The 24,971-nt window shown below is 38.6% G+C and overlaps 1 protein-coding gene across 1 annotated transcript in view; it reads right to left on the reverse strand.

Moving 5' to 3' along the window:
• Window positions 1-15,848: 15,848 nt before the first annotated feature.
• The window catches only part of BUB1B (BUB1 mitotic checkpoint serine/threonine kinase B), a 34,495-nt gene continuing 25,372 nt past the window's right edge, over window positions 15,849-24,971 (reverse strand). The window contains exons 19-23 of the mRNA XM_060760191.2: window positions 24,173-24,334; window positions 23,149-23,291; window positions 21,550-21,721; window positions 20,999-21,105; window positions 15,849-16,414 (exon numbers count right to left, since the gene is read on the reverse strand). Of these exons, the coding sequence (XP_060616174.2) occupies window positions 16,225-16,414; window positions 20,999-21,105; window positions 21,550-21,721; window positions 23,149-23,291; window positions 24,173-24,334 (774 nt within the window). The 3' untranslated portion in view covers window positions 15,849-16,224. The remainder of the gene's footprint in view (window positions 16,415-20,998; window positions 21,106-21,549; window positions 21,722-23,148; window positions 23,292-24,172; window positions 24,335-24,971) is intronic.

The following is a 24,971-nucleotide window of genomic DNA, read 5'->3' on the forward strand; positions in this document are numbered from 1 at the left end:
ATAAGAATCTACTCCCCCTGCATCCCCACCTCCTTCGGTGTTGGCATAGGGCGAAGGGCAGGGAGGCAGTGGTTCTTGTCAGCTTCATCTCAGAGATGAACTTTTCTAACATGTCAAGAACATTACTTGGAGTTCCTAAAATGCTTCCAGGTTCCAGTCCTTGACATGGTGGTCAGCTTTAGCTTCTGTGCTCATGGTTGATTACTAGAGAATCCCCAAACAGAAAGGGTATTTGTGGACATTAGAGAAGCCCACAACAATGATACATGATGGCCATATATAAATATGTGAGGGGAAGTCATAGGGAGGAGGGAGCAAGCTTGTCTTCTGCTGCCCTGGAGACTAGGACATGGAACATGGGCTTCAAACTACAGGAAAGGAGATTCCACCTGAACATTAGGAAGAACTTCCTAACTGTGAGAGCCGTTCAGCAGTGGAACACTCTACCCCAGAGTGTGGTGGCGGCCCCTTCTTTAATGGCTTTTAAACAGAGGCTGGATGGCCATCTGTCAGGGGTGCTCTGAATGTAATTTTCCTGCTTGGCAGGGGGGTGGACTGGAGGGCTCTAGAGGTCTCTTCCAGCTTGATGAGTCTATGATTCTATGCATATCTGTTTAATGCTGTTTTTTGTGTTTGACAATTCATCTTACTCCCTAAGGAAGGTGGGATGAGAATCTTTTATATTCATTGGAGACAAAGAGGTGAGCCCTCAAGATGACATGGCTTTAGAAAGGTGAGAGATCAACAGCTAAACAGGTATTTCCAAAATAAGGAGGTCTTTTTGTACAATTAACAAAAAGACCCTCTAACAGCGCTCCATGCCAGCCACATGACCTTGGAGGTGTCTACGGACAACGCCGGCTCTTCGGTTTAGAAATGGAGATGAGCACCAAACCCCAGAGTCAGATATAACTGGACTTAAAGTCAGTGGAAAACCTTTACCTTTTGTACAATTATGGTGGCACAAGGGCACATCTGGGGCACATCCATCATAATGCAAGAGGAATTTAGTTGATGCACCCTTCTGTAGTCCTCTCCTCAAATTTCTCTAGGTAGTTTGTCTTTTCCCTTTCTTCCAGTAATATCTATTTTGAAAATCCACTGTTGAAAGAAGTACAGTGATATTTAAGCTGGTTCTACACTGATCATATAATGCAGTTTGAATGACAGGGAACTGCATTATATCATCACTGTAGAATCACATAATGCAGTTTAAACTGCATTATTTGGCAATATAGAACCAACTTTCACTCAGGTACACTGGGTGACTGTTGTGCACAAATGAATTTATTTATTTATTTATTTATTTGCTGCATTTGTTAACCGCCGCTCTCAGCCCTAGGGCGACAAATGAAGCATAGAATATCTGAGGATCGGGACATCCGTAGGGATACCAAGATGCTTGTTTATGAAGCTTCCTTCCAACAATATTGCACATCTTTGAAACATGGACCATCTACAAACATCATTCTTAACTTCTGCAAACATTCCATCAGTGTTGCCTTTGAAAAATCCTGCAAATTTCTTGGGAAGACAGGTGGACAAATGTCAGCATTCTGGAGGAAACAAAATCCATCAGCATTGAAATGACTGAAATGATTTCCATCAACTTTGCTGGATTGGCCACGTTGTCCGAATGTTCAATCATCATTTCCCAAAATCGTTACTTTATTCTCAACTTAAGAACAGAAAATGAAATTTCAGTGGACAAAAAAGAGATTTAAAGATGGGCTTAAAGCTAATCTAAAAATGTAGTATAAACACCAAGAACTGGGAAGCGCTGGCAACTCAGCTGTTACCAACAGTGCTATGGATTTTGAAGAGGCATATGTACAGAGTAAAAAAGAAGAAAAGTGCCAAGAGGAAGGAGTGTCAAGTAATCCTTGCTGGGACTGTCTTCCGCCTGGAAATGACCTCTTTGTGAAAGACCACGTGGATCCAGAATAGGTCTTCACAGTCATTTATAGGTCCACTGCCAAGACTCTTCCTTCTGGAAGACAATCATACTCAGCCTTGAGTGATTGCCTATAGGAGGAGGAAATGGTAGTGATTTTTTTTGTATCTATGGTAGGTCCAGCAGCTGAACCCACATAGATACAGTGGTCTCCATGTACCAACACATTTGTAATAATTCTGTATTTCTGTGTGAAAATCCTAAGGAAGTGCCTTCAAAATGAGAACTGAAGCCATGAGAACATCTGGCACAAAGTGGCAATAATTTAAGGAAGGATGAGAATCAGCTTTTATTTTAATTGTAGAGGCCCTGGCACAAATAAAATATTCTGAAAGACTTCTGTGTTAAAATTCTGAGAACTTGTCCTACTCACAGTATACAATATTGAACTAAACAAACTATCGATTTAGTTCTATATAAATTAGCATTTTGGTGCCCCTGGTGGCGCAGTGGGTTAAGCTGCTGAGCTGCTGAACTTGTTGACCAAAAGGTTGGCGGTTTGAATCCAGGGAGTGAGGTGAGCTCCTGCTGTTAGCCCTAGCTTCTGCCCATCTAGCAGTTCAAAAACATGCCAATGTGAGTAGATCAATAGGTACTGCTTCAGTGAGAAGGTAATGCTGGCGACATGACCTTGGAAATGGAGATGAGCACCACCCCCCATGACTGGACTTAATGTCAAGGAAAAATCTTTACCTTTACCTAGCATTTTAAAAATTACTTTTACTTATCGGTGGAGGCATAGGTATTATAAACTTCCTTTGAATTGCATTATGCCAAATTTAGCCAAATACATTAAATTGCAAAAACAGACTGTCAAAATATTGCTGACTTAAATAAGGTAGTTTTATAATGTTTTTGAACAAATCTTATCTACCTATGGGAAAGGGATCTTCTGTGGATATATTTTAATAAGAGAGCAGCCACTTAACTGAACACCAAAACAGAAGATAGGAGTGGGCGATTATTTGCATTAATATTGCATATGCTATTTGTTTGTTTGCTCATTTCGAAATAAGTACTGCAAATTAAATAGGCATTCTGTTCATTTTAATGTGGCAGAATAGGCTGAAAACAGGTGACCTATGCATCTTCTTAGTTTGCTGTACAGATGTTAATGACAATTATCAAGTTCAAGGCCCTTGCACTCCCTTCTTCTTATTAGCTCTTTATCTTTAAACCAAATGCTAATTGGACTATCGTTTGAATGGCAATTTCATTCCAGTAAAGCAGGGGTGGAAAAAGTGTGGGGGGGTGGGTGGGTGGGTGGGATTTCATTGAGTTCCAGACCTTTTGTGGGGCACCTGAGAACTCCAGGTTTTCCCTCTATTAAAAAATAGGATCAAAGGTTTCCTTTGAATGATCCCAAATGGTGCCAAGAGGAGGTTTCAACATAAATATCTACTTAGTTACTTTGGCGATCCCTCGTTGTCTGAGTATGATGGCCTTCCAAGCCTAGGGCCTTGGTGGTGGGTACGTAGGTGATGTGGAGCCTTATTCTGGATATGCATGTTCTTCTACAGTGAGGACATCGGTTTCCAGGTGGAAGACGGTCCCGGTTAAGGTTGGCTTGAAGTGCCATCCTCTTGGCACATTTGGCTCTTCAAATTCTACAGCACTGCTGATCACAGCTGACCTCCAGTTAGAGCACTCAAGGGCCAGGGCTTCCCAGTTCTTGGTGTCTATGCACAGTTTTAAAAGTTGGATTTAAGCCAATCTTTAAATCTCTTTTCCAACTTGGTTTTTGAGTTGGTAGTGTAGTAACTGCTTTCGGAGATGGTGAACGGGCATTTGGAAACGTGGCCAGCCCAGTGGAGTTGATGGCATAGGAGCATCACTTCAATGCTGGTGGTCTTTGCTTCTTCCAACATGCTGACATTTGTCCACCTGTCTTCCTAAGAGATTTGCAGGACTTTTTGGAGACAACACTGATGGAATTGTTCCAGGAGTTGAGTCTGACATCTGCCGACAGTCCATGTTTCAAAAGTGTATAACAGGGTTGGGAGGACAATAGCATTATAAAAAAGCACCTTGGTATCACTACGGATGTCCCGATCCTCAAACACTCTCTGCTTCATTCAGAAAAATTCTGCACTAGCAGAGCTCAAGTGGTTTCAGTATTTCAGTATCGATGTTGACTTTTGTGGAAAGGTGGCTGCCAAGACAGCAGAAATGGTAAACATTTTCTAATGTTACACTAGTAAGTTGTATTTCTGGCATTGCAGAGAGATTGGCTGGCGCCTGCTGAAAAAGCACATTGGTTTTCTCAGTATTCAATGAGGAGCCAAGCTTCTAGTATGCTTCTGCAAAGATGTTTAGAGTGGCTTGTAGGTCTTCTTCTGAATGCGTTATCATCGACATATTGGAGTTCTATAACAGATGTTGTTGTGACCTTGGTTTTGGCTTTCAGTCTGCTGAGGTTAAATAATTTGCAATCTGTCCAATAGATGATTTCCACCCCGGTGGGAAGCTTCCCATCAACAAGATGAAGTATTATAGTGATGAAGATGGAAAATAAGGTTGGGGCAATCACACATCACTGTTTGACACCTGATTCCACCTTAAATGGGTCACTTTGGGAGCCATTGCTGTCCAAGATTGTTGCCATCATGTCATCATGGAGGAGCCTCAGGATGTTCACAAATTTGTCAGGGTAACCAAGTGTGAAGGGTGCAGTTAGTAAGCCTGATCTACAAGTGTTTGAGTGGAATCCATCCACTAGCATATGAGTAGCTGAGAAGATTGCATAGTCAATAGTGAGAGCATCTGCCTGGAAGTAGCCAAGCCTTCATTCCCTTGGAGTGGTTGTTGTTGTTAAGAACAAACCTACAGAACCTATCTTGTTCATAACTTGGGTACTGTAATATTAGTGGGATTAGTGTAATCCCACTAATATTACTAATATCATAACAATAGATTATTATATTATTGGCCTACTTATTGTTTAAAAAGCCCAAATAAATGGCATCAATTTTTCCCCAGGATGCTCCAGAGAGTGCTGCAATTCACTGTGTTGAATGCCTTTGCAAGGTCAAGGAATGCCATGTTCAGAGGTTGATTTTGTTCCCTGAATTTTTCTTGAAGCTCTCATACAGCAAAGATGATGTCCACTGTTCCTCTGGAAGGGTGGAAGCTGTTCTGAAATTCTGGGAGAGTGTTTTCTACTACCACCCCTTTCTCAAATTGACTGATAAATCCAAAGCTGATGCTGAAATTGGAAGTAAAATGGATTATTTTTAGGACTGATAATTGGGATAGACCCAATGGTTTAGACTGCTGCAGGGGTGGGAATTGCCTCCCACTCCATTCCTGCAGTTTCCTGTCCCCACATAATCATTTGGAGTAGAAATGTGTTAAGGATTTTTTCATAAGAGATGTGACTTTACTTTGCTGGGTATATCCAATGGTGACATATTTTAAATCACTGTCTTGATATAAGGCTTGCTGTGCTTGTAAATACATGCTACATTTATTTAGCAAATTTGATACTCCTACCTTCTGAAGAATTCCCAATGGAGTTTACAACAAAACAAGCAAAATGGCATTAAGAAAACAAGGAGGCAGTACAGTAAGATTTAAAGTAGAAAAGCTATCACAACATTAAAAACAGAGCGAAGCAATCTGGAAGATGTGGATGAAGAGAAAGATCTTTACCTTCACAATAAGAAAAATGCAGAACTGGAGGGTTGGAGAAAAAACATTTCATTTAAAGTTGTGTAAAGATTGTGGCCATATACTTTTTTTTAAGTGTATAAATTGGATTTGAAATTACCAATAGAAGAAGAACCTGTATGAAAAGTACATAATAAGGTACTCCCAACATTTTGGGCACCATGTTCATTTAATTGTATGAGAAGGAGTGTGGTCCAAAGATATTCAATTTACTTTGTTTGGTAGTTTAAAACAAAGCTTCCATAAGATGATGTTCAGATGGTATATAATCTCCAATAAAGTGTCAAAATGTCCCAAAATGTTCCAAAACAATATTGAGGGTGTTGAGATAAGGACTCATTTTTCAATATTTGATGGACTTGTAAGAATCTTAAAATTTAGTAGTCTAAGATTAATATGTTCATCCAAAAAATTAAATGTAGATCTTGTAATGTTCCTAGAAATGTTTCTGTTGAGCATTGTGAGGATACCAACCACAGATGCAAGCAAAACATCAGGAAAAAATACCGTGAGAACATGGCCATACAGCCCGGAAACCACACAGCACCCCAGTGGTTCTGGCCGTGAAAGTCTTTGACAATACATTAAAATTTATAGTAGTTAAGGGATTTTTGGTATCGCCCAGTAGGGCAGACTACTAATCCTAAACTGGGAAAGGTAAGCAATTATTGAAAGTAAACATGAAGGGGGAGAATTGACCTCACAGGGCCCTTGCCAATAGCAAGTATTCCTGGAAACCTCACTGTATCCTGGAAAAGGTTTGGATCCAGCCTACAAGCCAATCTGATCCTCTTAGTTTGCTCCTCTTCATCGATATGTACATGAAAAGGGAAGAGCAAGATGGCAATCTCTTAAGTGTCACATCCAGAAGCTCCTGAAAGAGCTAGTTAGCTAAGATCATTTTACAGTATAACTGTAACTGCAGCATATGCAATTCGATGTATTCATGCTATCACTTACTTGTTTATGGCCTCTTGGACAAGCTATACCTTCTCCTTGGCACCTCCATAGCTTTACATATCCAGCAGATATGTACTTCTCTGTCTCCATCCTCATGTAGGGAAGGGAGAACAGAAAGAACAGCATACCTTGGCACCAGCTAAAGCCTCACTTTAGGGTTGGGAACCTAAGGGCATCCAGAGTTGATAGCAAGCAATCAGCACCTCCCATGAAATGGTTCATCCATCTGGCATAAATAATTGAAAGGGGCAAGAAAAGAGAAATGGCATTGTAAAATGTTTCCTGTGAACCATTTCTACCCATTAATTTTCGTAGAGCTTTATCATGGAATCACAACATGTAGTTATCAATGGCTGGTATCCTGGAACCACAGCATGTAGTTATTAATGGTTTCCTGGACTAGTCAACCAAGAGCAGAGGCTGCAGTATCAGTTCCAAAAACAAGTACTATCTTCTGAGATGGAGGCACTGTAGGTATCCAGAGAGAAGTAAATGTCCCGATTGATTGCTGCATTTGTTGCTGTTCTTCTCAATTTGTTTAAAAAATAAATTACATTTCTGCTGTCCCAGATCATTCATCAGCAATTCTCTGTACCAGCAGCAATATTTTATTCCCAAACAGAGGGTACCCCTGTTGGAAATTACCCCCTTTTTCAAGCCTCCTCTAGTAATTTGTTAATCTATTATTCTGTTTGCTTACTTTTTTGTATGTATGTTCTGATAGCCAGCTTTCTTCTGTTGCTCTATGTTTCCCGAAAGGTTGTGAGAGGGGCTGCAGACCACATGATCTGATCTGAGACTGCTCAGACCTCAGACTCCATTTTTAGATTCTTCTTAGATTTTGAACCGCTAAGATCAACACTTGTCTGCTGTTGATTGTAAGAAAGATGCCCTGTGCCATCTGCACACATAAACTATCTCAAACATATCTGAAACTCAACTCATAAGCTATGTATCTGTGTTATGATGGGCACATGAAGTTGTGAGTAAACTCAAGAGACTTCATTTTTGTCTCTTGAGTGCATGATATAGAACAAGTTGTTTTTATGAAAGAGTAGTTATATTTTTGGGCACTGTAAAACACTTCTGAAACTCTGCTGTTTTTATGCACTGGCATATTCTCTGTTCCTAACAGATCAGAGACAATAGGTTCAGTCTAACAACTGAAGACATTGCCTTGCATATTACATTTGGTTGTATACCATATCAGAAGCTCCTACTCAAATGGGTTTTTGGCTCTTTTCTGAAAGCTCAAACTTTTCCAGAAGGTCATGATCTCCAAATGTTTATGAATTCCATTTTCCAACCTCATCCCCAAATTGCAGGTTAAATCACAACAAAACAAAATGAGTTGTATGTTTCAATACTTGCAATTCATACTGAGTATCCTTGGCCTTTCTTCCTCCTTGTTGGTTGGGAGGAGGGAGCTGAGATTTTCCATTACCGTACATGAAACATTTGAAAACATCTAAAAAAAAAGATGGCATGCCTGTATAGGCTTTGCAAGATCCAGAGCTAGTAATGAGCAAAGACACTGGAGAGATCTGAATGTTGCTTGGCAATTTGCCTACATCATCATGAGTTCTGAATGTTAATTGGCCAGATTGCCTTCCCAGCTTCCTTCATCTTTCCTCCTCACCTTCCCAACTCCTACAGAGACTGCAGCAACATCAGGAGACTTCAGGTTGTAATAGACAAGGGTTTGTGTTGCAAGAATTTCTGGTTATTTGCAGTCGTCTGGAATAGCCCACTATTAGCACTGTTGGGAGTGTGACAAACTCTCTATGTTTGGCTATCTCTCCAAGCTGCTGAATATATTCATGCACTTCACCCTTTCCATGAGGAAGGCAATAATAATGGAGTTCTCAAAATGTTATCTTACTATTTCAAAACTGGGACATTGTATTCAATATGAGGAGTGTTGGTAACTGTATTAGATAAAGCTGCTTTTGACCATTTGTTACAAAATAGAGTGTGATGTTTCTAATCCTTAGAATTATAGAGGTCTTCTCCTAAAAAGTGGCCTGATGTACCTTATCCTGCAGGATTAGGCAGATGTAAAATCACAGAAACAGGATCTATCAGAAACTGAAGGCCCTTTTTCATTTGTATAGCAATTTCCCTCCTCAGGTTCTTTACAGGACTGAGGAGCAAGCCACACAGACTTAGTGCTACCTTCTGTGTTAGCAAGAACAGAGAAAGGTGATCTATATGAAGATGGCAGTGAGAAATGCAAAGAGAGCCAGTGTGGAAAGCCAAGGCCTCACTTTAGCTGAATATTTCATCCCACTGTATTAAAATAGATGGTGCTCAGTTCTTCTTCTGGGTGGTTAAGTGCTATATTTAGTCCTTTCTTCTTCTTTTTCTCCTCCATTTCTTGGGCTGTTTTAAATTATTTGCAAAGATTCATTCAGCTTCAAGTGATGAGCAGAAATGGTCCTTCTGCTCACCAAGTTCTGTCAATTTCAAGCTATTTGCCACCTCAAGTAACAAGATATCTTGTGTCTGCTGTGACATGAAGACTGCTTTTTATAGACACTGCTGTTGTGTGAGTCTTTGAAATTATGGGTGAATCTCCCACAAATGAGAGTTCTGATAAGTATTGATTTGGTTTAATGTATTGTTGAAGGCTTTTGTGGCCAGAATCACTGACAAGAAACAATCAGGGACAGCTAATCATCTCTCAACAAAGGATTCCCCCAGACAGTAACAAGCACCTAAAAACTGTCAGGCCATCAAATGCTAATCGAGGTGGACAATTGAAACATTTACAGTTCACACCTATCTCCAAAGACTAGAGTTCCACAGATATATAGACCCAATTTTCCTAGTTTCCAACAGACCTCACAACCTCTGAGGATGCCTGCCATAGATGCAGGAGAAACATCAGGAGAGAATGCTTCTAGAACATGGCCATATAACCTAAAAAACCTACAACAACTCAGTGATTTGGTTTACTTTATTATATTTCATGGCACCCTGGCCATCTTTCCATTTTGCTTAACATGGCAAATAAACTTGCCATGTCACATTTGCATATTGAATGCACCTCAAGAGGTATTACAGGTATTTTACTAAGTGCAGAGGTTAAGGTGAGAGGTTGAACTGAAGAAGCAGAAAACCCTGATACATCTTGTTGCTATGTGCTTTCAAGTCATTTCCAACCCATGGTGACCCAAAGGGCCCTTCCACACAGCCATATAACCCAGAATATCAAGGCAGAAAATCCCATAATACCTACTTTGAACTGGGTTATCTGAGTCCACACTGCCATATATTCCAGTTCAAAGCAGAAAATGTGGGATTTTGCTCAACTGTATGGAAGGGGCCTTAGGTGAACCTATCACGGGGTTTTATTTCCAATATTTGTTCAGAAGACGTTTGCCATCACCTTCCTGAGGCTGAGGAACTATGCCCAAGGTGATCCAGTGGATTTCATGGGAAAATAGATTTGAACCCTGTTCTCCAAAATTATAGTCCAACTCTCATACCATTATAACCTGCTGTCTCCCTGACACCACCACTGAAAAAAACAAAGAGTTGTAATAAAGTATTGCCCCATTAAAGTTTCTGTTGGCGATTGCATAGTTCCTTGTACATAGAACAGTGTGTGATATTTTCTTTGTTGTGATTTCATAATTTGCTTATTAAGCTTGCTGTGTTTTTCTTACACCACACTAGCAAACACCTAGGTATGCTGGAAATCACTTCAGTACATTTTCACCATCAGGCTGGTTGAAGGCTAAAGCACAGGTGGTATAGATCATGGAGTTAAGTATGGCCAAAGATTTGCTAAGACTCTTCATTTTGCCTATTTGTAGGAAATAGCAACATTTCAAGCCTATTAGTTAGTTAATGTATATATCTGCTAACCTGTATTGTATGTATGTATTGATTTGCCAGTTTGACTGACCTCTTTGGTGTGTGAGTGGCTACAGACATGTGATTATACTGAGCATGACTCCATTTTGTTATCAGTATGATTTTGGACTTCAATGTTAGCAGTTTGCTTTAGACCTCAGTGGAGGTGGATGCAATATGCATTTGGACTTATGCAGGAACAGTTTACTATATGTTTGCTTTGAGAAGAAGTGAGTACAATTATACAACTTTCATAAGATGAATAATTAGATACTTTGATTTTTTGTCTCTGAATGCATATTTTCAAGAGGTTTCAAGGGAGAGTATATGTTTTTGGGCAACCGCAATTTCAACTTCAGCTTCAAAGAATCATTTTAAAACTCTGTTAGCTGAATATGTGTTTCTTTGTGCAATGGCGTGTCGTTGTCCCTGGCAGTTCAAAGACATGGTTTATCAGTTTAATGGCTGAGTTACCTGTGTGCTATTACATGAATGCTTGTGAACATCACTTTTTCAAAGGGTTGACTTCTAAGAGGTCATGCCTTTCTTTGACTAGTGGTTTTCAAAAGGTGGTCTCCAGATGTTCATGGAGATTCACATTTGCCAAAAAGGATATGACATCATTTTTCCTTTTCAAAAAGTTATGAATGCAATTTTTCCACAACTATTGGGCAGTTTATGAGGTTGCCCCCTACCCCCCCCCCCCCAAAAAAAGAAAGTAAAAAAAAAAAGAATTGCTTCCACTATTCCATCATCAACGTGAAAATCAGCAGAGCTATTCTAAGTGGTGAAGAACTTCAGCTACACTGCCATGATCTGATCTCAGATTATCTGCTTTGAACTGGATTATATGAGTCTGCACTGATAGATAATCTGGGATCCGCTCCTGGGATGCAGGGCAGTGTAGATCCAGCTGGAGTTCTCAGTTGCCTCCTGTGACAGCTTTGCAAGGTACTTCAAAGAGGAATTGCTTTATTTGCTAAAAACTGGACACCACAGTCTATGAAAGAGTCCAGTGCTCCACCTCATCAGGTTTCTTGGTATCAGTTTTGGTTATTAGCCCCTGATGATGAGGACAAAAGATTTGCATTAGTTCCTCTTATCACATATAAGCATGACACTTGCCAATCCTGGTCGTTGAATTCCAGCAGGACTGGGTGAATGGGGTGGTAGCAGGACATGGCAAGTCTTTCACTATGTCAGAGGAAGATACTTTCGACCTTGAAAGACATGATGATGCATTCTTTCTTGAAGAGAATCTTCCTGGCTATAGATTCATGTGGCAACAACCACTCATTGCTAATGTAGGTACCTCTTTTGAAATAAGTTGCTTGAGCCTATGGTGGTTGGGCAACTTCAGATAGTCTTAGAAGAGATTGTCTGAGCCCATTTAAGTGTTTTAATGTCTGGCTTCAGACTGGAACAGCTTTAGTTACTGTTTATGCCAACTAGAAAAGACTCACTCAGCCAATGGCAACTTTATAACTTGGCAATTATGTAAGTCCCATTTACATTACTTTCATAGGGTTCACAGGAGAACATATGAAACAACACCTTCTGCTAGAAAGTGTTATACTCTGTTATTTTTATTAGAACAGAGTGTATTTCCAACTCCCTGGGGGGAAAAACAATTACAGTACAACACCCATATCTATTAAGTTATATGTTCCTGAATTTATTATGACTTTACTTACTTACTTATTTACTTACTTAGGCGATCCCTTGTAGCTCAAGGATGATAGTCTTCTAGATGTGGTGTCTTGTGCAAGAGAGAAATGGGAATCTTCCAAGAGCCTCTTGCACATGACAACATTTGCTAAGTACACTCTGCTGTGAGACTGTATGTACTCAGTGCTGTACAATATTCCAGTAATTACTGCCTAAGGGGAAATTATATTTCAGGCTTCAAAAATATTGGACAAACCTAACTGGTTTTTTAAAAAACCCACAGAAAGGGTTAGTTCATGCAAGCACCATTGGGGATTTTCCCCAGCACTGTAGCATGCAGCACTGCACACCAAATGCTAGAATTTAGCCAAAGGCTATTCTGGAATATTTATTATTAGGGAAATCAGATACATGACTAGAGACAGATATAGAAATGTTAGACTTTTTAAACAGGCAAGGGCAGAGTAGCTTTGTAGGAAGGTGGCACAAAAAAACTCCCATAAAAATTAACAATTCATGGATTTAACTAATTTTTGCCTGTTGTCTATCTGCCTATGAACATGAAGTCAGTTTCACTTAAAAATTAAGACTACATAACTGTTAATGGAAGGAGCAGAGTTTTTTTAATGCATGGCTTGTCTTTTCACTTCTTAGATGTGATCTAAAGAAAATTGGCAACAAGGTTACACATGAAAGCCATACAGTCTCAAATGGGTCATTAATATTTTGTGGAATGGTAGGGAAATGTAAGCAGGTACGTTTATGGACGATATATCATGCAATATATTGATCATTCTTCATTTTTTAGACAAAAGATATAAGCCTTCGGTAGCTGCATATATTAATCAGGATACAGTATATGAACTTGTATCACATACAAGTTCATCCAGAGTTACTGCTCATGGCTGTAATCTAATAATGAACTGAAGAAATACATATATTTGCTGTCTTGTGGTCTACCGACATTATGATTAGCTCCCTTGTGAATTTAATGGATTTTCCCCTCTTCTGCTACTGTGAATGCAACAAAGACTTATTTGGTAATGCATGAATTTTAGGTACAATCAGCAGAGAACTGGCTGCATCATCCTCAAAAGTGTATGTATTCTAATGTGGTGATACTGAATTTGATATATAAAGAAAAGAACACTAAGAGGCAAGTGAATCAAAGAGAAAGCCATCATGCAAGATGGAGGGTTGTGGTAACACCAAGAGTTGTAGCCAATAATTTGTCAGCAGAGTATGCCGCTTGATAAGGTAATTAGCTACAGTCAGGCCTCTGTATCCACAGGTTCAACCATACATGGCTTGAAAATATTTTTCAAAAAACAGAGAAGCAAACGTTGATGTTGCTATGTTATATAATAGATACCATTTTACTTCGCCACTGTAAATTATGGGACTTAAGCATTCATGGATTTTGGTATCCACAGAGGGTCTTGGAATCAAACCCCAGGGGAAACCAAAGGCCCACTGAAGTTTTAATTGCAGGCCCCAAATGATAGTTAATTGCTGCTGCAATTTGAAAAGTAACTATTTACTTTTGTTTCTCAAAATGCCATAACAAAGCATGGGTCATACATGAGCCTTTCTCCACCATCTTGCATGACCACATCTACGTATATGCTATATAAAAGTACCCCAAATTCACAATAACACTTCAAAAGGTATATCTCCTTATTAAGTTTTAATCATATATTTTTGTTATTAGGGAAAGGAATTAATTATAAGCAGCCTGTTAGTTATACCTGTTTACTGGCACACTCAGTATGTTACAGAAGGTACAGATTTTTGCATGAATATGAACTAAGTAGGAACCCCGGGTGGTGCAGGAGATTAAACTGCTGAGCCACTGAACTTGCTGACCAAGGAACAGCCTCTGAAATCCCTTACAGGAAAAAGAAATCCATTACCTTGCTTTAGTAAATACTTCAGCATGGTTTTTAAAAACATAAGGCTTGTGTTTCTGCATGGCAGAGGGTTGGACTGGATGGTACTTGTGATCTCTTCTAACTTTATGATTTTATGTTTGGCCACCGAAATGGAAATCGTCAAAGAAAAGGCTGGTGAAAGAAATAATCTGGGTACATTTTGAGAGAAGTTTTCAAGTGGGCACAAAATGCTTTGGCTTGCTTATGGGAGGCTTACCTGACCTGGCTGTTTCATTTCCGATGTGTGCACTGTTAGATTTGAGTAAAACACTTTATAATTCAGTATCAGCTCAAATTAGAGAACATGTCAAAAAGTATCCATATATTATCCACTCAAGTTTCACAGGACCAATAATGCACTGTCAAAACTATGTTGGAGAGTGCTAGGAGATGAATTAATCCATGATTTCACTGGCTTATACCAAAGCCTTTACTATGAAGAGTCTGGTAAATTAATTGTGGACACTCACATTTCACTAGGGGAGATCACACATGGTGTTGAGATTACAGGAATCTGGCTAAAACTGATAGGTCAGACCTGAACTGTATCCAACAGCTCCAACACAGTTTAAGATGCAATGGTGTTCATGTAAGACCTAGGACATGTAAGCAAAAATGCAACAGCATGCCCAACAGGCTGTACATATTGCTGGGGCACTCCAGGTTACATGTGTTTAAATGTTTGAGTGTATGTTGTTTAATGCTTGAGGCTTCTGATTTGGAATTCTCTTATCAAATTCAAATGCAAAAATATTCTACAATCCATTTTTCCTGGACTTTACATCTCTAATTGCTTCAGAATATGTTTGTGGAAGTGCCTACTTGTGCTCTGATTTAGTCCTTCACTAACTCAGATATAAGTGGTATAGATAGTAAAGAGTGTTGTTTTATTACAAAAGTGGTGCATGCAACTCCTGCTTTGTGGAGAATTGGACCCATCCCACAACCAGCTTTGCTCAGTATTAAGAAGTCCAATGATACCACAAATCAGTTTCAGTGAATCCAAGAAACGTTTTAAGATCAAATCACTGCAGAGCAGCTTAAGGAGGGAGGGGGTATGGTAACATGAAATTTACTTAATTATAAATATTGAGCTAGAGCTGTACATGTTAGACACACTCTCCACAAGTAAACTAAAGATACTTTAGTTATATACGCCTCTTTCAGATTGTTTTATAGCCACATGTTATTCTCATAAAATGCAGATTTAGGCAGTTAAGATTGCCAAATAAAACAAGAACTAATCACATTCCTGAAATAGTCATAACCAACTAAATTACAGATACAGAACTGTGTGATGATGATGGAGTGATGCACTTCAGTGTGCACTTGCCCATTAATCCAAGTCAGCTGAATCAGCTGACACATCTGCCATCTTAGGGCCAAATAATGACACATTATACACATAATTAGCAATAATATGGTGCTTCTTTGGGTGTTTTGGACTTCAGCTCCCAGAAATCCCAGCCAGCTTACCAGCAACTAAGAATTATGGGAATTGAAGTCCAAAATATCTGGAGGAGCACAGTTTGAGAAACTCTGGCATAGGGGATTGTTGTAAAGTAACTCAGTGAAGTGGTGGAAAGGGTCCAGACTGCCATGCCACTGCTGTTATTTGTACTGTGTGCCGGTGGGAGCTTCATCTGAGGCTGAGAGAGTATGTAATTTAACCAAGGTCACCCTGGTCACCCTGGTGGATTTCAATGGCTATGAAAACGGCTTTAAAAAAACTATCAGCAGCACCTGAAACCTTTCAATCATCTAAGTTCAACATTGTCAATAACTTCAGAAAGAAGACTGCAAACTGGGAAAACCATACATGAGTATAGTGTGGTCGCAAAAGTTTTATTAAACTAAGATTATAAGAGAATAGGTGATAAATTTACAAACAGAATGAAGAGCTCGTGTTGTCACAAAATGATTGATGTTGAACACATAATAACTATACACAAGTAGGCATTAAAGGTACAGGGAGGCTTGTCAAAGGACAGAAACAGTACATATAGTTAAGGCATCAACTAGAATTCCTTGAATAAATCATGAACAAATTATTGTGAACATTGTTCCATTTTTATACACCTGAAAAAGAAGGAAGCATGTATCTTTGCTCACCAAAGGGTGACAAAGGGTGGCCAGGCAACTAGAAATTCCAGGATATAATATAAATATATTTTCTGTAATTCAGAAGGTGTTTTCAACATGAGGAATGCCTTCCAGATTTGTCAAATAATCACTGAGGCATTCTGAGAAAGAACTGTCAAATTCACCGCTCAATTCCTCCCTCAGCTCTTTCAGAAGAGGCACAGTAAACTCATTATTTCCATTCAGAATTTTCCCAAAGAATTTACTCCACAAATCGCTGTCAACAAACCTAAAAGCAGATTGAAAAGAGTTTATTTTGTAAGTCACATAATGGATGTTTCAGAATACTTGGTAAAGTTGTAATTTCAGTGGCCTCTGAAAACAGTATTTGGATTCCTAGCAAAGTCATTTAGTTATCATTAAATTTCTATCTCATAATATTTAGTACAAATGCTTTTAGGGAACTTATCAATAACAAATACATAACAAATGTTGGATCAATAAAGGGGAGTCAAAGGTATATTCCAGTTGCTAAAATATCTGCTGTGGTCAGAGCTATTACCTAGTTCTCTTAAGGCTTTTATGCCTTTACTTGGAGAAATCTTCAAGTTGCACTCAGTAGAGTCTCTCATGCTTATTTGTAAGGATAAAATTGTCTTGGATTTAAAGAAAAAATAGAATTGTCAACAGCGACTAAATACACATTTGGGAATTATGGTTCCCAAACAAAGGGTAGGCAGCTAAAAAAAGTAGAATAAGAGCAGTGCAAATAAATACTATTTCAAAACCCAAGGTAAAATTCTGAAGATTATCTAATACTAAAAACAAGCTATAGACAACTACAAAGCTAGACTTTGAAGAACTGGTAGATTACTAATTTTCACCATATATATGTGGGATTTGCTTGTTTAAATCACCCCATGGTTGACAGATAGATAGATAGATAGATAGATAGATAGATAGATAGATAGATAGATAGATATCTCAACCATGAGGTGATTTAAACAAGCAAACCTGATACACAAGTCACACAATCACCCCCCCCCCCCCCCCATATACATACACACACATATGGAGCTTGTGTATCAGGTTTGCTTGTTTAAATCACCCCACTAGTTGAAATTCACATTGGTATCTATGATCGAAGAGCCTCAACTGATACGTATATCCTCTTTTTGGTTGATTACCCTTTGGGTAAACTAATCGAACATGATATTTGAAGCAAACAATGAAGAACTAGCAAGATATTGCTGGACTACAACAATACATTCTGGCCTGCCTAGTCAAAGTTTGGAGTGGTAGTCTTGACAAGATAGGCAGGATCACATGATTCCTACTCTGCTTTATTTTTAATTTTCCTGATGTAAAATTATTTTTTAGTGGGAAAAGATACCACATATATTTGGAATGTTACATCAAATACTGCAACAAATTTCACATTTGCTTAAGGAAATATAAGCATACTAAGAATTTTTTTACTCTAGTTATTTGTATTCTAGAATGTATAAGAAACATGACAAACAAGTGAGGACTAAAAACCATTAAGTTTAATTTACACCTTAATGCAATATATATGATAGTTAAAGTAAGAATTTTCCTTTCTAGTTTCAAGAGTTGACTGTACCATATCTGAATTACCTCATTTTAAAATGGGAAATAGTTTTGTGTGCTTCATCTAACACACTAAGTTTTGTTATGCAATAATGCCTTAAATTGGTAAGACTGAGGTATTACTCACTGTCAGCTTGTTCAGCCTGCAGCGTTTCTATGTAAAGAAACTGCTCCACCTCCATGACAGTAGAGTATAAAGTTTATATGAGCAACACCGGAAATCTTAAAGGACAACCTTGTCTTACAATTTGGGAAATGAGTTTACAGAAGATTCCAGCCTGTAGTTTGGTTACCAGCCTATGGCCTGAGGAGGTGCTGGCTCCCTCCCCCATAGTCAGCAAAACAAATACAGAATACGAACCTCAACTATTCCTGCCCCTCTCCCCTTTAAATGCCAATAGAGCCCTAGGTGACCAAGGTAGATGTTTCCCTTCAACTACAGTCAAGCATGGAAATCAAACTGGTGAGGAAGGGTCTATTCTTTCTCCATAAGCCCATCCACTTGCCCTTGTAATATTCTTTGTCATCTTTAGCTACCGTGAAAAATGAAAAATACAGAGGGAGTGTTAGCTTGCATCAGAAAATGCCATATAGAAAATCTATTTTATAATTTTGACAGGTTTGCGTGTCTTTTCTTTTGGACACCTGGAGCACTCAGCTATCAGAGAAATCTCATAATGAAATTGAAAGGAATGAAATAAATGGAAATAGCATTATAATTTTAATTTGCATTAAGCAAATAGGTTTAGTACTTCGATTTCTGCAAGCCAGATTCAGCTAGGCAGAAACAATGTCAACGAAAACATCTTAATAAAATGTGTCTGTCCAGCTGGAAATCTTCCACCTGTGTAACTTATCCATCTGCTTAAAGGCTGGAACAAGGAGTTCCTGCACACGCAACTGTTTTGGCAAAAGTATTTTTTTGCAGTATTCTGAACATTCTAGTCACCATAAGCATACTGGCTCCTTGCAAACTCATCACACCCACACTATGAGTCATCTCCATGAAATATAACTGCTCATGCAAAATAATATATTTTAAGCCCTTCTGTGATACCAAATAGCTACTTCATCCTTGAGCTTTCCTCTTTATAGATACACACATACTCAATACCTCTTTTTTTTTGGGGGGGGGGGGGAATAGATCTGTTCTCCTAACTCTGAAGTTTCTGCACTGGAATAGGCATAACTTGTTCAAACATACAGTAATTTGTCAGAACAGCTGACAAGAAAAGGGGTCAATCTGCATCAAATAAATGTCTATACACCATTTTGACTCCACCACTACAGTTGAAAAAACTGTGACTCTTATTATTTATCCTTACTAACACCCTTGCCTTATAAGTTTCTCAGAGAAGGGCAAACATGACCAGTTGGTTAGGCAGAATAAAAAAAAACTGTTGGAAGAGGGAGCAGGGGCTTAATGGCTCAACTGAAGAAGAATTTTGGATTCTTCCATTTCAGTTAAAACGTAGGGGTAAAACCCAATTGTAATAGATTGCTCCTTCTTGCCACCCCAAGAATAGGAGACTACAAAGTAGATCGTACTTTACAGAGTTTCAAGCAAAACATGAGAAAAGTATGGTATATTGCTGATTTGAAACAATTCAGCAAAATAGTTCAATGTAATACAAGTATGAACAGAAAAAGTATATTAAACTCAAGCTTCATGTGGGTATCCTGAAAACCAGTCTTATGCTGATTGTTTTTAAGAAACCAATTGGCTTGGGCTTTGAATGGTGTCCATGGACCTGGTCACAGGCAGGTCAACTCTCAGGCTTCCCTTCCAACCTGTACTCCGCCTTATAGGCTAGGCATCCTCAAACTCCAGTCCTCCAGCTGTTTAGGCCTTCAACTCCCAGAAGCCAGCTTGTTCAATGGTCAGGAATTTGGGGATTTGGTAGCCTAAACAGCTGGAGGGCTGGAGTTTCAAGATGTCTATTATAGGCAGTCAAGTATATTGCCTGAGATTCTAAAACATTTTCAATAAGCACCAGTGGTGTCATGGCTTATAGTGTCTTGCCTCCAACAGCTTAGTTGGAGAAATTTCAATCCCTCAGGTCAGAGTATTCAGTCATTTCATTTCTTGAACGTATCTGTTCATTGATTTGATAGCCCATGGAAACACAGTGTGCAGCAATTTAACAAAACAAAACATTAAAATGTGCTGAAATGTAGTTATACAATCACACTAGTATTCATTCCCTTTTTAAAAAACCTGTCACTGTCGCTTTTTACCACTTTGTAACTCAGAATAAGAAGGCAGGAACTATAAATATGTTCCTGACACCAATGCTTCCTCCCACTTGCCAATAATTTGTCCCAGATGTCTTTAAAAATGGACTGTCAAATTTAGAGGGTTATATTTTGAGATAAAACATGAAGAGGAGGTGAAAAAATGATAATGCTATTGGTAAATTAGGCAGCATATTAGGGTTTGGTAATTTCTTCCAGAAATAAATTGGGTAAAAGGGCTTTTTGGCAAGTATTGAGGGGAGATACCTAGGTAAGAGAAGAATTTATATTATGCATGTTTTCTTTTATTCTGGTGTCTTTTGAGATAAAGATGTTTTTGTCAATCATGTCCCTTTTAACAAATGCATACATTAAAGGAAATCAAATGTTGAAATAATCTTCTCAACTGTATCACAAAAATACATCTAGAATTATAGGTTAAAACTGACCCTTAATGTGTTTAAGGCTGACTTTTAACATTTATGCCACTTTTATTAAATAAAGTTATTATATCTGTAGATATGAACACAAAGAGTACAACAAGTAGGTATAGTGTTTCCTCGCTACTTCGCAGTTCGCTTTTAGCGGACCCGCTGTTTCGCGGTTTTTTGAAAATATTAATATAAAATATTTTCATCCCGTGGAGGCTAGGGACCCCTGAAGTGTGCCTGAGGCGCAGTGGGGAAATCCTGCCTCCCTTGCCCCCACAGACCCCGGAAGAGTGGCGGCCTGAGGTGCAGCAGGGAAGACCTGCCTCCCTGGCCTGCTGCTGCCTGCATGGCTCCGGAGGCTCTGCAGGAGTTTGCAGAGGCCAGGGAGGCAGGCAGGTGCCCTTGGGATGGGCTGGGAGGCGGGTAAGGAAGCATGGGTAAGAAAATAATATATAAAATATTGTATAAATATTAAAATTAATATGGTGTCCCTACTTCATGGATTTTCACGTATTGCGGGTGGTCCTGGAACAGAACCCCAACAATAAGTGAGGAAACACTGTACAGCATTATTCACTAGTTTGTGTAATACTCACTGGGATAAGTCTCTGTTAGTTTTCCAGTAGCCTTCTTCCTGATGCACTTGCAAACTTTCCCCAAACAATATCATATGGACTGTGTTTGCAATACCAAGTAAGTCAATCTGAAAAGACAGCAGCACTCATCAGGCCTTGAAATCTGACATGGCTTATCACCTAAATCACACTACACTGTATATTTTTTCAATTTTTTTAATAAACGTTATTCACTCCAAAAATACTACACCATCTGATACTTCTGTGGCATCTTCTAGGCAGTGATGTAAAAACAGGTTAAGAAGTACTTCTTAGAGTCATAGCAGTTAGGTACATATGGGAATAAAACATTCAGAATTGTACGCTGCCAATTTTTTTTTCAGATAACAGAAAACACAGATTAAGGTGAAGGGGTGTCCCTACACCACAAAAAGGACTGCTTAATTTGCACCAGCAACTTCACAAATCCAAACGCCATGATTTGCTGCAGAAATGGTCAGCACAGTAATGTTTACATGAAAGAAGGCTGTCTAAGGCCCTCCTATAGTATATTTCCTATGACATGTATTCACCTGGTAAGGAAGAGATTTTTCATCAAGCATCTGTTTCCCATACTGGGTCTGAGCTATTGGAAAGTGTATTATTGAACTGACTCCTGGTTGCAGCCTCAAGTCTAGGCTGTGTGAGAAATCCACTAATTTCAGAGCACTGGTAGCATTTTCCATGAGAAACGGATTGCAGATTCTGAGGAAAGATTTGCAAACACACAATTGTGATGACTGCTATATTACCGTATATTTGGCTGTAGCCATGTTACTGTCTCCCTCTTGTGCTTGCCTTAAGAAGTGGTACAAAATGAAGCCTTTTTCAAAAACCATCATTAGGGAGATGAACAACCTTACCTGCAGCCTCCCAAACATATTTGTTAGTCTCGAATATGCCACAGGAATCATTACAAATTTTGCAGCAGAAAGAGGAGATGACTTGGGACAGAAGCATTGAGGATTACATGACAGAACAATTATTTATACACCATTGTGCATTTACTTGTCAATGACACTAAGCGTATTTTTCTAACAAACTCTAAATTATGGTGACAAAGTACTGTAGATTTGAAAAAACTGCAAAAATGTGGGCTCTTAAGTTTTTAAACACTGCTCTCAGATTAAATTCCCAGCTCTTTTCACAGTTGAAAAGATGTATGATCTTTACATTTACAATACATTGTCAGCCCACTAGGGCCAGAAAAATTAGCTCACTATATATAGGTCAATACAAATTTATTTTAGGCTCTTCAGTGCAAAAGCCTTAAACAATGAGATCCCATGAATTAGCTTTGTGGTCTCTTGCTCTGAATCTTCAGCACTAATTGGACTAGCTTTCAGAGATGTTAGATTATATCTGCTTTGATTCTCAGCCAGAAGACATGGACAGTCTAGGAAGAAATGAAAAGTCAGGCTTGAATTTATTATCCAATACTTGCTACATTCTGTTTATTCCAAAACTAAAAGAGAATTAGCTATGAAGAAATATTTTAAAGAATATCTTTTAAGAGATTCCTGCCAAATATATTAAAAATTAACTGGGTATTTTTGATTACAAGACTGTGAGTCAAGCACTGAAAGGCTGAAGCCTGTTAGAGTCAGTGAACCAAAGCTAGTGTCACCCTGAGGAGTGTGAGGTAAACTCAGTGTGAGGTAAACCTCTGTCTGAGAGAAGCCTCGTGTGAGAAAGCTCCAGTGTAAAGGCTGCTGTGTGTAAAGCTACTGTGTATTTGTTTATTTGTGTTATGGAAACCTTGTTGTTGTAAATAATGCAATCATATTATTTTGCTACAAAGAAAAGCTTCCTGTGGAAGATATAGCATTAGTCTCTATGTTTTTGTTCTTTTTATCACTTTGGGCTACTGATGCTCAGTCACGCTGCTGCTGCTAAGTTATCCTGCTGTGCATTTATGAGGAGGGTCTTTTACTAATAGGCCCACTCGCCCAACAATTCCCCTGTCAGTCTTCTGCTATATTCTATTCCTTTATCTAAACCACACCTTTTCTAAAAAGCTGGGACTCAGGACAGCTTCTAAAAATATCATCTGTACCAACTCAAGACAGTATTCATGAAAAGTGTAAATGCAAGGGCAAAAGAGTTCAGACTACTGGAAAAGGACACCTAACCTGTCTCCTAAGAACAAAGATTCTGGATGCAGATTTCCATGAATAATCTCCACTGTATGCAATTTTTCAACAATCTCTAGGAGATTGTCAGCAATCAGCATGGCCACTTCGTGTGGGATAACTTTGCAGCGCTGGATCATATCCTGAAAAAAAGAAGGGTAGCATAAGCAACAGTAGTAATTTACCACTTAGTAGAACTAGTCATACCAAGGGCTATATGGAATTTAAACAAATATAAACAACTAGATAGATTCCTCTAATCTATGTAGAATTGCCATGCATGGAGTGCACTTTAGATCTTACTCTCCTTAATCAGTTAATTGATTAAAACATGAATGAATCTCTTGTATTTTTTATCATTTATATGACTAGTGGACTGAACAATTTTGTGGGTAGAAAAACACTCACTATATTTTACATAACTTTTCAAAAGCTGTGTAGAAACTTATGATGCTTCCAGAATTAGTAGATTACTAAAAGCAGTCTTGTTCTATATACGGTAGTTCTAACTGTTTTTCCAGTGGATATTTCAGGTTACAGTAAAAATGATCCAGTGAAATATTTTCTTTGGAGAGAGTGGAGTGTTAAAAAAGTCTAAAGCACTGTACAATGATTTCAATGTAGTATGCTATATTCTAAAGAATTAGGTGCACAAAGAAGTGGAGAATCAACTGGCTACCATCATCCAATGCATTGAGAAAGCAGATTTCTTGCAATAGGTTTCTATTCCAAGGAAAACAAAAGACGAAAAGGAAAATGGAAGCAACAATAAATAGAAGAGTGTATTACTGCTGCCATTTATTTCACAGTAAATATAGAAGGATAAGAAGGATACGAAGTCCTCCAATTGCACAGCAGGGAAAAAGGCTTAAAATAATTTCTAGCTATGCCTATGCACTGTCCTTGTTCTTTCACATAATGGCATAAATACATTTATGGCCATATAGTGTAGGTAAGTGGAACGAAAATGCTTTCCAATATGCATCTCAGTTGTACCTTCAATTTTAAGATTGTTCACACCAACCTGGACTGTAGTGCAGTTTCTCTCTCTTTGTAGAGTCACACATCCATTGTGGTATAAGAAACAAGTGCAGTTGTCACTAAAGTTCTGATCAAACCCAGCACCTAACCGTTCACGTAATTGCAGCAAGATGTAAAAGTCCCATGGCACCGGCTCAAAGTTCACCTGCAAAAGAGAGAGGAAGTTATGACTTTCCCTTTGCCCAAACCTAAAATGTTAATTCACACTTATTTGAATTTTTCCTCCAATGCTGGGTAGCAGCTTTTCTGTAGCAAGATTTAGCTGACATGGAACACCTTTAGACATGGGTTCAAAGGCTATTCTTAGATTGACAAACTACCAAGGTAGCATTCGCATTCACACTGTACTCTTTGTAAAGGTTTGGGTCTATCAAGACATTACATGTGAGATGTGGGCATGCCTCAGCATCTTAGAGGGAAGTTTCACATGGACTGGATGAGAAAGAATGTCCCTCTTGAATAAGAAGATAGAAAATTAAAGAGGAGGAACAACTGGAGCATGCTTATAAAGAAAATCCTGAGCGTTCTACTACAGACCATACTTGACATGCAGCTTTCATCAAGAAGGCTGCCTACACGTAAGTTCAATGGCCCTGTAATAGTTAAAATCAATTAAAGCTTTCTTTCTGCTTTTAGTATTCTAGTATTTCAAAATTTTAGTGTTTTAAAATCACATACTTTTCATTTTTATTTAAATACCACTTTGTGATCACTATAAATTGTTAATATCCAGACAAACAGCAAAAAGCCCCCATGAAATGACAAATGGAACATTTCAAAGA

The sequence above is a fragment of the Anolis sagrei genome, chromosome 1, assembly GCF_037176765.1.
Source record: "Anolis sagrei isolate rAnoSag1 chromosome 1, rAnoSag1.mat, whole genome shotgun sequence".
Classification (NCBI taxonomy): Eukaryota; Metazoa; Chordata; class Lepidosauria; order Squamata; family Dactyloidae; genus Anolis; species Anolis sagrei.